General features: G+C 42.6%; 1 protein-coding gene across 1 annotated transcript in view; it reads left to right on the top strand.

Moving 5' to 3' along the window:
- The first annotated feature begins 8,251 nt into the window (after positions 1 to 8,251).
- The window catches only part of CCDC93 (coiled-coil domain containing 93), a 48,702-nt gene continuing 45,038 nt past the window's right edge, over positions 8,252 to 11,915 (top strand). Inside the window, exons 1-3 of the mRNA XM_014939973.1 lie at positions 8,252 to 8,387; positions 9,389 to 9,502; positions 11,267 to 11,361. Coding sequence (XP_014795459.1) covers positions 8,346 to 8,387; positions 9,389 to 9,502; positions 11,267 to 11,361 — 251 coding nt within the window. The 5' untranslated portion in view covers positions 8,252 to 8,345. The remainder of the gene's footprint in view (positions 8,388 to 9,388; positions 9,503 to 11,266; positions 11,362 to 11,915) is intronic.

Raw genomic sequence — 11,915 nt, 5'->3', positions numbered from 1 at the left:
TCATGGAAGTTACAAGGCAACCATTTCCATCTTTGGTTTCCAGGAGGCATAGTCACTGATAAGAGGGCCTGCTTTGGGGATATGCAGTATAACTCCAAACATATTACTTCCAGCCTTTCAAACTCACAAGAATATGAAGTACTGGAGACAGCGGAGAAATTGCTAGGAGAATTCTACAACAAAAAGACCTCATTAGCCTTGAACTATAAAAAACCCCAACACAGTCACAGGAGTCAGCCAAACTGCTGCTTTTGAGTTGACTGATAAGGAAAATGCTAACAATCTCAGAGGCAAATCTTTGTCCTGAGTGGCTCTGCATAAAGGATGTGGAGCTGTGTAATAAGGCATTGCCAGTTCTCCCTATTTTTATTATGGGCCTTGCAATATTTGATGTTTGTTTAAAGCCCAGCTCCCGGAATCAAGAGATTAGGTGAAAGTCTCTGTTTTAATTAAGAAACAAACAAGAAAGGTTTTCTTCATTTTGTGGTTACTGGAAAAAAAATCTCCAAGGGCACAAAAGCCAAAAAAGCTGATAGAAAACCCTTCATATTGATATATGATTTAGATATATTAAATCACCTGATTTAAGTTGATTACATTATTTATGGAGACTGAATTTTAAATATTCATCGTTTAGTAACGCTGATGATGCCAAACCCAAGAGAAGGTTTCTTTTTTAAACGACCCATCTTTTAATTAGCAACAAAACAGCTTGAGAGAACTCCAAGCTCAAGTCAGTTGACTCCTTTGTGATTGCTCTTGTGAAGGGGAAAGAAACCCAACCGTGTAGCACTGATGGCTGATGCAGGACACATCTAAGCAGGACGTGCAGTATGAAGACAGAGCCCGCATCCCTGGCTGTTTCCAAACTGAGTTGCCACGTGACTGACATTAGATGCAAAAGACAATGTCAATAGCATCACTCTGCAGCACACAGGAAAGGAAATAATCTTGTCTGGGACACGTAAACCTGCCAAAGAGGAATCTTCCCCTTCTGGCATGTGACATTAGACCTTTGGCAAGACTGAATTGCAGATATCTGATTGTAAAAGCAAGAACCCGCACTGAAGTTAACTCATGGTTGTAAACAATATACCCCTTTCTGGCCTCAACGGGCATCTGGTCCTGCCGTGAGAAAGGACAGAGAGGTCTCCTGGCTGGATGTGTTCTGCTTACTGTCTCTGCCTGAGGCAGCTTCTTCTGAGCAGCAGAGAGAGCTGAATGCGATGAACCTTTACTGTGAATGTAACCCTACCTAAAAAGGTGGCTTTTTAACAACTGAGCTAGAACCTGAGTCTTCTGGACCTGGGTCTCTCTCGCTTCCTTTTTTTGGATTCCTAAGAAGCCTTAGAAGTCTTGCATGAATTGGAAGTTAAGGCTTTTGGAGATGTAACTTCTTCCTCCCTCATTCCTTCAGGCAACATTGAACCTGTTTTCTAATTTACTCTTTAGTATGAGTGACTTTTCATCAATTCATCAGCTACTGCCACTTTTCTCAGCATTATTCTCTGCACAAAACAGTCCACTTACCAGTGGGGTGTTTCTGCTACAGTGTGTTCAACTTTTAAACAAATTTAATACTTTCAGATGGCACCACAGGCTGAAGATTTATCATCCCACTGCTGCGAGGTGGTGGGAGGAAGGAGGGTGTATCACTTCTCTTCCAGGATAATCATCATATGCTACGTGCAGACTTATTCAGACATGCTTCTATGTTAGGTGACATTCTGATGATTATCTTTACACTTTGGAGATACGCTTTATTATCTTATGAAAGAAAAGATTAAATCAATATTATGTGGAGCAGGTTCATATGATAAATTCAAAAATAACTTCGTAACTCTGTGACCATGTTTTTCATGAATTATATACTTGAGTCCCACGTGAAAGCCAAGAACTTCCATGATCCCCTTATTCTTGACCTTTATCTAATTTTTGGCAAGTTTCCCTGAGCTTTAGGGTTTTTGCACAGCTTTTGAAGTGCGAGAGAGTTAGTCTGCAGAAACCATAGCCTTAGAAAACTAGTTCTTTGCAGACCAGAAGTGTTTTCTAAGCTTATTATACTTACTATCTGCTTTTATTCATCCCTAACTAAACTCACATTAATTTGCCCTTGAACTTTAATGAAATGGGTGTGATCATCATTGTGAAAAAGAACCGATTCAGAAAAATCATGTATTTTATTTGTTAGCATATTCAGGTTCAATTTGTGCTGAAATTAGCTATAATTTGCAAATAATAGTCAGGTTAAGAACCATCCTTTTTCCCTACCTCTGAAGAGCTAGAATGGCAAAAGGTAATTCATTTTTCTTAATAATTGCTTCTGTGGCAAAAGAAAACCCTTGAAAAGACAGCTAAGCCAAGTTTCTTGAACACTGCAAGAAAAAACTTGGATCAGACACAGAAAAACCTTGAAATGTCCAGTGCAATAAAACTTGGGACTCTGTTTCATGGTACCCATAAAATCTGCTCCAAAGCCTCCTAAAAATGGCTCAGAACAATTCAGAAAATGTTTGATTCAGATTACAAGACCTTCTTAGTGATTTAAGAGACAGTGGAGATAGGGTCACTGCCAGCTCAGATCTGCTTTCAGCAAGTTCACATTTTTTACTCGTTATGCTTAATTGGATAATGGATTAAAACTTACTAAAACACTTTTGAGACAGGCTTTCCAGAACACAGGCTGTATTATGGCAGCAGAATATAGTGACGTGCTTGGTGTCACCAGATGGTGCTCTTCCACCATTTGTCAAAGTGTTTTCTTTCGTGTAAGCAAGATTTGATTCTTAACAAGCCATGTTGTCCTAACGGCAGCTTTGGAACATGTCAGAATCCGCCGCCTAGAATTAGTCAGAAGGTGGAAGGAGTAGACTGAATCGTAGCAGTTCATTTTTCATTTAGGGTTAAGTTGCTTAAAATATTGCTAAAACATTGTTCAACAAAGTTAAACATTGCTCTGTGGGACTCTTTCAGAATGGATTCACATGTAAATTCGTCAAGTGAAACGTGACATCTACACAAAAAATATACAGCTAATTCCTTCTGCAGGGAAGCTGCACTGTAAAGCAGCTTGTAAATGGTCCTGGATATCTTAAAGGTGTGTTATTAGTGTCATAATGAGATATTAGTACTAGAAGAAGATGGAGGATTTATAAATGTTAACATTTTCCAGCCAGATTTTTTCATCAAAAAAGGATGTAGATTATTTTAAAGTCAACGAAGTGAAAGAATTACTGATGCAATGCTTGTAATTCATGGAAAAGGCAAAGTCCTATTTCCTTGAATTAAACAGGAATGAGAACAGTGGGAATGTCTTTGTTCAGTATTTCACATGCCTTTCCACTCACTCTTCAGCCTATTTTCCTTTTTGCTTTGCTCTGTTCAAGGTAACACTTCCAAGTGCTCGTCTTGTATCTCTGCCTTTCTGTCTTTTCTACTTCTACATCACTGCTATTTTCTCTTGCACCTCTCACTCCTTCCCTGCCTTTTCAATTCTCTCTCACAAAAATTGACACGGAAGAAGAAAACCCAAAGAGACTCCTCTGCCTTAGATGGTGTTTCTCTTGGGAGTGAGGTGTACCTCTCAGAAGTCTCTTACTCATTCAGATTATCTGGCTCCATCAAAGAACTTAACTGTTCATTCTTACAACTATTTTAACTGTAGGATGTGCTGTACCATTATGACACACAGAAGGTACAGTCTAAATCCATATATTTTGCCTAAAAAAAGCCACAGTGAAAATATACACTTCTCTGCCCCTTGGTAAGGATTTGATTTAAGACAGCCAGTGATCCAGCAACATATATTCTTTTTGTCTTTGAACATCAAATAAACCTTAAAGCGTGATTCTATTTGGAAAAGTTTGACCTTTTAAAAGTATATTATATTTTGTTTTCCAACAATTCCAAATCAGACTTGCTCCATCTAGATATAAAACTGAAACAAAACATTTTTTTTCCTGGTGCTAGCATCACAGACACAGCTGAGATCTGAAATTTAATTTCCTGGCCCAAATCGAGGACTGTGTGACGCACTTACAGTGCAATTATTCTCGGTTTCTTTGTACCTTCTCAGGTAAAGGCTCGATGACTCAGACTTAATTAGTTGTTCCACAGATGATACTGAGTCAGAAAAACCCGCTTCATTCTCCCATAGATTAATTTCTCTTGACTGTGATAGTTATAGATGCCCTGAGACTTCTAGAAGAGACGATGTCTAATGGCACTGTCCCAAACAAACTTCATGATGGGTAATTACTCTGCACCAGGGTGTATTGCACCCGTCCTTGCCTGGTCTTTGCAATATGTACCCATGTAGAAACTGAGAAACTCTTCAGCTGATTTTCACTGAGGGCACAGTAGGCACTCTCTGAACATCAAGCCTCTCATGAAGTTCCTCAAAAAACGAAATACCCAGAATGACTAGTTTACTTGAATACTCTGACCACAGTCTTTGAGTGATGAGACCAAAATCACCACACCGCAAAAGAGAAGTCCAGTAGAAACTTTAGTATTAATCAGACACTTAATTAATATTCTCTTATTCTCCAGACAGACTGCTATGAGAGAGCTTGCACAGATGAAATTGTAGAGAGGACCAGGCACCGACTTTGTCAACCTTTGTCATGTCAACCCTGAGAGACCTGTGGTTTTTTTTTCTTACCAGAACATCAGCATTTTCACCATTGGACTGTCGTGTCATTTACAAATCCCACAGGCCATAAAGTCTTTCCTCTTCATCCTGCTTAAAGGTGGAACTATAGCATGGCCCTTTGCTAAGTCCATCACCAAGGAGGTCGCCATGAACAGGACCTTATTCCATTTTCTCACCTGTGACTCCCAGCTGTTTTACCTGCATTTGCCTGAGGTTGGTTGGGATGAACTTGGTACGTGAGCTAGAAATGTTTGTGTTAACATTGCCAATCTTAATAAAAAAAAATATTAGAAATGACTCAAACATCATTTTCAAGAAAAATGTGTTCCTGTCTCCCTGGATGTTTTAAACTATTAAATGCTGAGAATAGGAATTGATCAGAGGACAGGCTGAATATGATCTTGGCCACACTGTGCCTTCTGGATGTCACCAATGGATGTGATGTTGGGCATGTTTAAAACATCACTATTTAATGTTATACGTGATTGCTGAAAGGGCACTATACCTTGCAAAACATATCAGCCTGTTTGATGGGATGCAATGGTCTGTTGCGCAGCCTCTAACGCAGTGGCTACTGTAACAGGTCAGTGACTTTTGTCATTTCACAGTGCACAGAGTCTGGCTTTCCACAGATGATAATTGGGCATTTGCAATTGCCTACCGAATGGTTCCTCACACCTACGACATCTCAAAATAGATGAAGGGGGGTTGAATTAACTCTAAGGAGACAGGATACAACAAAGACAACAAATAAAAAAAGAAAGGTAAACGCATACAGAGAAAGATGCTGCTGCTGTGCCTGGCAGTATTACTAATTACAGAAATCTAGACCAAAAACATGGCAGGAATAATTTCATTATGGATCAGGATGGAGGTGATCTCTGTGCTGGAGCTGCCAGGCAACAAAATGGGTTGAAAACAGAGCTCATCCAGGATATGAGCTACAGAAAACAATGCAAAAATTGATACTGGCTTCAGAAGGATTGGATTCAGTCCCCCTGCATTTGGCTTCAGCTTCTCCTTTAACTAGGGATGCAACTCGAAATATGCAGTCATGGCATTCCTGGAGTCCAGAGTCCAATGCTGTCTCTGGGATCCTTTCCATTTACTCTAAGATCAGTCCATGAGACTTTGTTTTATAGTATACATGAAAGAATGTTGCACCCTAACAAACAGACGCTGTACCATTATAACACAGGGAGTTATTTTATCTATATGTTATCTGTCGTGCAGGATTTATGGAAATAAATCTGTCTTTCAGGCCTCCTCAGCATAGAGGTCATTGGAAAATTACCAAAGTTTCTCTCTTTACCTAACTGTGCCTGCCCAACAAAGAGTGGAGCCCTTGCTGTTGCTCTTACAACCCCATCTCACATTTTATTTCTTATTACAAGAAAAAAAAATGTGCTAAATGACACAGTGAAACCTATCACTGTGTTTTTCAGTGGTGACCAAGTCTGATGTTGTCAGAAGTCTAGGCTGAACAGCAAAATAAATCATGTTGCCATAAAAAATAGAGGAAGCTCTTCAGTTTCATGGGATCAACATTAACGAAATTGAAAAATCAAGAGGGGATTGTTCAAAGCAGCTGCAGCAATTTGACTTACCTTCACAGATCAAAATAGAGCAGGGAAAGAGAAAGCGAAGACTAAAGCTAAGCCTGCTAGAGATTTGCAAGCATGAAATCTAAAGATCTGAAGGAAGAGAGGTTTCCCTTTTTTAGGCGATAGCCCTCTTGGGACTTTTTAAAAACCTAATTGGTATTTAGAAGATTGATTATCCTAATGTCATAGGGGACAACGGCTCAGTCTGGATAACTGGGTGAATTTGCATCACAATGCGATATTGGGAAGCAATACCTTTGTGGAGGATTTTATTGAGGTTCAAGTCATCAAAGATGTGTTATAATGACAACAGAGATACATTTTTTTATCTTCATGCCTTTCCTTTTCATTTCCTAACCATACACCAGGTGAAGGAAAATTCCAGCCTTCATCATAAAGCAGAAAAATGTTTCCAGTCCTTGTGGTTGCACAGACATAAAGCAAATTAAAAGAACCTATTACCTTCCTGCAAATGTATCATTTCAAGCCAGCTTTGTAATTTTGGTGGCCAGTTGCATGAGTTTTAAAGTCCCTAGGAGTTAATTAGCCCTGTCTCCCTTCTTTCCTTTACTGTGCTTTAAAAAGCCAAAGAAACAGTTAAGTTTTCCAGGTTAAGGTTGCTCATTGCCTTACCTGATAATTAGTTACTAATTTAGCCCCTAGTTTATGCTGCCTTTGGCTTTTTATTTATCCTTTTTATTTAACGTGCTTCTTTGAAAAGGAATTTTATGACCATATAATGGCTCAGGAAGATTTTTTCCAAGTTGATGTTTCTTTTCAGTGGTTATGTTATAACCTGTGCTGGCCACTGCCTCTGAAGGTCACATACATCCCTTCCTCACGCTCCTCTGTTTCCACCCTTCTTCTTGTCCCTGTTTTTGGTTTGTTTGTTTGAGTCTTCCTCTCCATGACAATCAAATTAAAGCCGTACAGTTCTCTGGGAGGAGAAGGCAGACAAAAAGCAGAAAGCCTGCATTGCTCTGGTGAGCATGTTAGCCTCTGGGGCTGCATAACAGCTTTCTGCAACTCTAATTAAGACGTGGCCTGTGGTTACAACAGTACGCGGCCTGAGCCAGTCTGGCATATTTTTGCTTTTATTATTATTGTTTTGATCCCTCGTGTCAGGGCAGCAGTCATTATGGCCTGGCTCGTGCAGGCCATGCTGCCCTCCAACGGATGGAGACCAGGCTCTCCGTGGCTTCCCTTGTTCCTTCACCTCCCTGAGATGTCTCTAGCTGCAGCCTGACAGAAAGCTCATTTTCTATGATGTTCTGTGTGTGGTGAAGAGCCGAGAAGCTAAACACTTAAAAAGAGACCACTGTCAGGTATTTCCGAAGCCAAGAAAATCTACCCAAGCTGTGGGTTAGGTTATTACCAGGCTGTTACCAACCCATAAACCCTCGTCTGTCAGTGTGATTTTATTCCTGAGTCCAAAGCGTGTTACAGACTGATCTATGCAGTTCTCCAGCCCCTGGCCAGGCAATGTACACCCACTACGGGCCTATCTGGTGCTGGCCAACATGGGAAGGGAGGCTGAGCTCCAGCATGGCCAAGGTGGGACGGGAGCCCAGGCTCCAGCACACCCAGTCCCTGCCAGCAAAGAGCTGCCCACATTCCCCGACAGGGCTGGCGCTTCCACCCAGGCCCCACCGCCCGCTGGCTGTCAGGAGGCTGAGGGAGCGCGCCAAGGAAAGGGCTCCTGAGTGTGGGATCCCACAGGACGATAGAACCAGTGACACCCCCCTCAGCTGCGAGCTCACCCCACTCCACCAAGCTGGTACTGAGGCGCAGTGGTGCCCTGTGGGGCACGAGAGCCCGTGAGGCACCGCTCAGCTCACGGAGCACTCAGTGACTCGTCCTCCATGCTGCCGAGAGGCCTCAGCTCCCCTCGCAACAGAGGAAAAAGAGGAGAAGGGGGGAACGGGCTAGCGAAGCTCCCCGGGGGTGCGGGCATGGCGGCGGCATCGGGCCGTGAGGGGCCGGCCCTACCCGGCAGCCGCCGGCTGGGAACACCCCCTTCGCCCGGGCGTTGCGGCGGGGGGAGCGGACGTGACAGGCCGGGCGCAGGCTGCCGGAGACGGAGGGCGATGGTGGTCCCCAGGGGACAGGAGCACCAGGCCCCCCAGGAGGTACCGATAGCGGCGTCTCTCCCGGGCAGAGCGGCGGAGGTGCAGCCGTTCCTCCGGCCCCGCTGCACCGGCTTCCCCTCGGGCTCCCTGCCGGCTCCTTGCCCTCCCCGCGGGGCCGGGGTTCCGCCGGGAGCCCGGGGGTGTGTGCTGCACAGCGGGCTGGGCCCTGCGGCCTCCCCCGCCCCCGTGAGGGGGGGTCCGGCGGGGCGGGGGGGAGCCGGGCCCTGTGGGGCTGCGCCTGTGTAGGTCACCTTCTGTGCGGCATTTCCCCCTCCTCTGCCTCTTCTCAGGTCTCCGTGGGGAACGGAAGGGAGAGGAGGAGGGGAGGGCGCGGAGGTGGGTGCCTCTGAAGGGGAGACCGACCCCGAGCCCCGTTGGCCGCCTGTGGGTCTGAGGTGTCCGGGTGCCCCCCAGGAACATCACGCCCAGCCCTGGAGCTGTGGGGTTTCACCCCGTCCCGTGGGGACAGGGTGCTGTGTGGTGAGGGTTTGGAGCGCTGGGACTATCCAGGCTGCCCCTCAGAGTCTTAACTTTTTTGTTACTGCCCTGCTTTGGGTTTGCTGAAAACTGCCTTGCCCCAAAAAGGTGGGATTCCACGCCAATTTCTCCTCCTGTTTTCCTAGAAATATCGTAGAAGCCTTAATGTGAGGTGTGCAGGTTTGAGAGCCCTGAAATTGAAGGAAATGTACAAGATGGAGAAGAAATTGACTGTCTTATGGCAATAGGAGCAATCTGGCTGGCTGGAGGCAAGCAGCGGACCAGGAGTTTGAACAGCAAAAGCAGATTAAAGTATTTAACTGGGTGAAAAAGATAGGATGTTAAATCCATGTAGAAATGCATTACCTATTTCTTTAATGTCTTTCAAACTAGCAACCAAGTTGCTAATGGAACTCAAGGGTTTTTTTCTGAGGTATATTCTGTTAAGGTAAAGTTTGGAGAATATTTGTTCAAAGAACAAAAGAGAAACATTTGAATTAGTGCTGCATGTTTCCGTTTGCCAGGTTGAAACAAGAGAAGATGAGGAACAAAACATCAAGTTGACTGAAATTTTGGAACTGTTGGTGGCTGCTGGGTATTTTCGAGCAAGAATCAAAGGATTATCACCCTTTGACAAGGTGAGACCAACCAATGTAGTATTTTTTGAAACCTTTTATAAGTATATGAAGATGATGTGGTTTTTGCAGGTTAGTTTAGCAGTTCTAGGGGATTAAAAAAAAAAGATTCTTGGAACACATGAGGCTTTCCTATGTAAATAATTCTGCAAATGACCCAGTTTCAGACAGACAAGACCTCCTCAGTCTTGAAAAATGATTTTGTGCAGCAAGGCCTGTTTTAAAGGACACAATTGGATGCCAGCAGATTGCTGGTGTGCTTTTTTGTGGGTGTTACAGCCTAAGTTAGTCATACAGGGGGAAATTATATATATCTATATATATAAAACTATATGAGAAAATAGATGAAGTATATGAGCCCTTCTCTCAACTGCAGTTAGAATAGCTAGAAAGATTTGATACTTGGGTAACTTTAAAAAGAAGTATTCATTAATGAGAAATGAGGAAATGTTTGTCTTGAGAGGCTCAGTGTAAGGATGGAACAGTTAGCTTAGCTTACTTTGGGGCTGTTTTTACATATCTTTAGAATGTCATGTATGTTGGCCTTCCATTGTCCTAGTCAGGAAGTATGTGATACTGACAGTGAGCAAAGTTCAGGTTGAAACAAGAGTTGTGAATTGTTTTATTGCTGACTCCTGCGAGAAATTCCTGAACCAAGGTTTGGAAGCACAGAACCACGGCAGCCTTGAAATGGACTCTTCTGTTTTCTGCTGTTTCTTTCATCATAGCACAGTCTTACTTTGCAATGCAATTTTAGTTTCTTCAAACTGTGTGGCATTACTGACCTTAGCTGCTCAGGAGGCTGTGCACGCAGACACTAAGTAGTTTGAAGGAGGCCGCCTCAGGATGTAATACTGTTGCATTTCAGTGTAGAAATGAATGCATCAGGTTTATACTTGCCTTAATATAATTGCACAGTTACCATTTCGTGACAGTGCCCAACCTTTACAAAAATGAGCGTTGCCATTGAAAATAATCTAGCTGCTGGTATAAAAGGGATACCAGTTGACTGAGAGCAGGAATGTGTTAGAAAACCTTGTATAGAGCACCCCAATTTGCTGTGTAATGTTGGTAAGTTATTCCACATTTTAATCCCTTGTTTCTGTTCTTTGCCTTTGCATACATTTAGGTTATCTTGCATATGTTTATACAAGGTTGTTGTAAATACTTTTGGAATTTATGTGAAATTGATGAAATGGCTCAGGAGTTTAAATATGCCTGAGTATCTGTAGGAATAGGGCCTTAAATGCAGAATTCTAGAGCTGTGAATTTCTACTACTATGTTGATACCGTGCCTAGCACTTGGCGTTGCATATGTCAGCAAGCAAAGAATAATAGCAGCAAAGATATATATATATATAAAGGTAAATATGTGAATACAGAAATGATGAGCCTTGATAAAATTTTGATATGCCCACTTTTTGAAGTGAGCATACATTTAACACACTGTTGTGGTTTATCTATTTTTTTTTTTTAATCTGAGATCTGTTTCAAAACTAATATATAAAGCTAAGAGGGGACTTTAGAATGCCACTAGCTGCTGGGGGCTTTTGGTTGCTTTTTTTTTTTTTTATCTGGTCTTGTGTATTGTATGCAGAAGTTGATAAATATACGTTATTTCTATGTATTTCAGTCTCTATATAGGAATATTGAGGATGGAGAAAATACGAAACTGTAGTTTCTAAAATAAATAAAGCCTTTAAGATATATTTGGTTTTAGCTCTTCAAATGAAAATGGAACTAACCATGCTGTTGCTCCTTTGCTAGGTGGTAGGCGGCATGACGTGGTGTATCACTACGTGCAACTTCGATATCGATGTTGATTTATTGTTTCAGGAAAACTCTACTATTGGTCAAAAAATGTAAGTTGATTAAATGGCAAGTGTGGTTTGTTTGTTTTTTTTTTTCTTCTTAGGAAAGAAGGACAGGGTGGGGGAGGAAGTTACCTGATATTTGCTTGTTTATAAGATAGATTTTTAGTCCGAATTTCCTGCTTTTCAAGGCCACTCATTTGCAAAACATCGCACTGCTTTCAGGGTTTCTCAGACTGTAGTTCCACGAACTGTAAAACCAAAAAGCAGCTTATTCCAAAAAAGGCGGTGCTGTTCCCCTCTGGGCTGCCATGTTCCTATATCCCTGCTTAGCAGTGAAAGGGTTTGTGTGGCTCCACATTGAACTGGATTGGGAACTGATCCAGATTAAAACCTACCAAAAAAAAAAAAATTGGGGGAAAATAGTTTTAACATGAATCAGTTCCTGGATCCCGTTCTCTGTGCAGCTGCACAGATGCTTGTGCTGGCACAAGGGGATGATGCAGAGGCCAAAACAAAGGGCAGAGGGAGACCACGCTGCTGGAAACTGGAGTGCAATGTTAGAAGGCCTTCCTTGAGTTCTCTGTGTCTGCAGTTTTGCTGTG

The sequence above is a fragment of the Calidris pugnax genome, unplaced genomic scaffold, assembly GCF_001431845.1.
Source record: "Calidris pugnax isolate Ruff unplaced genomic scaffold, ASM143184v1 scaffold21, whole genome shotgun sequence".
Taxonomy (NCBI): domain Eukaryota; kingdom Metazoa; phylum Chordata; class Aves; order Charadriiformes; family Scolopacidae; genus Calidris; species Calidris pugnax.
This window is presented reverse-complemented; position numbering and strand designations above follow the sequence as displayed.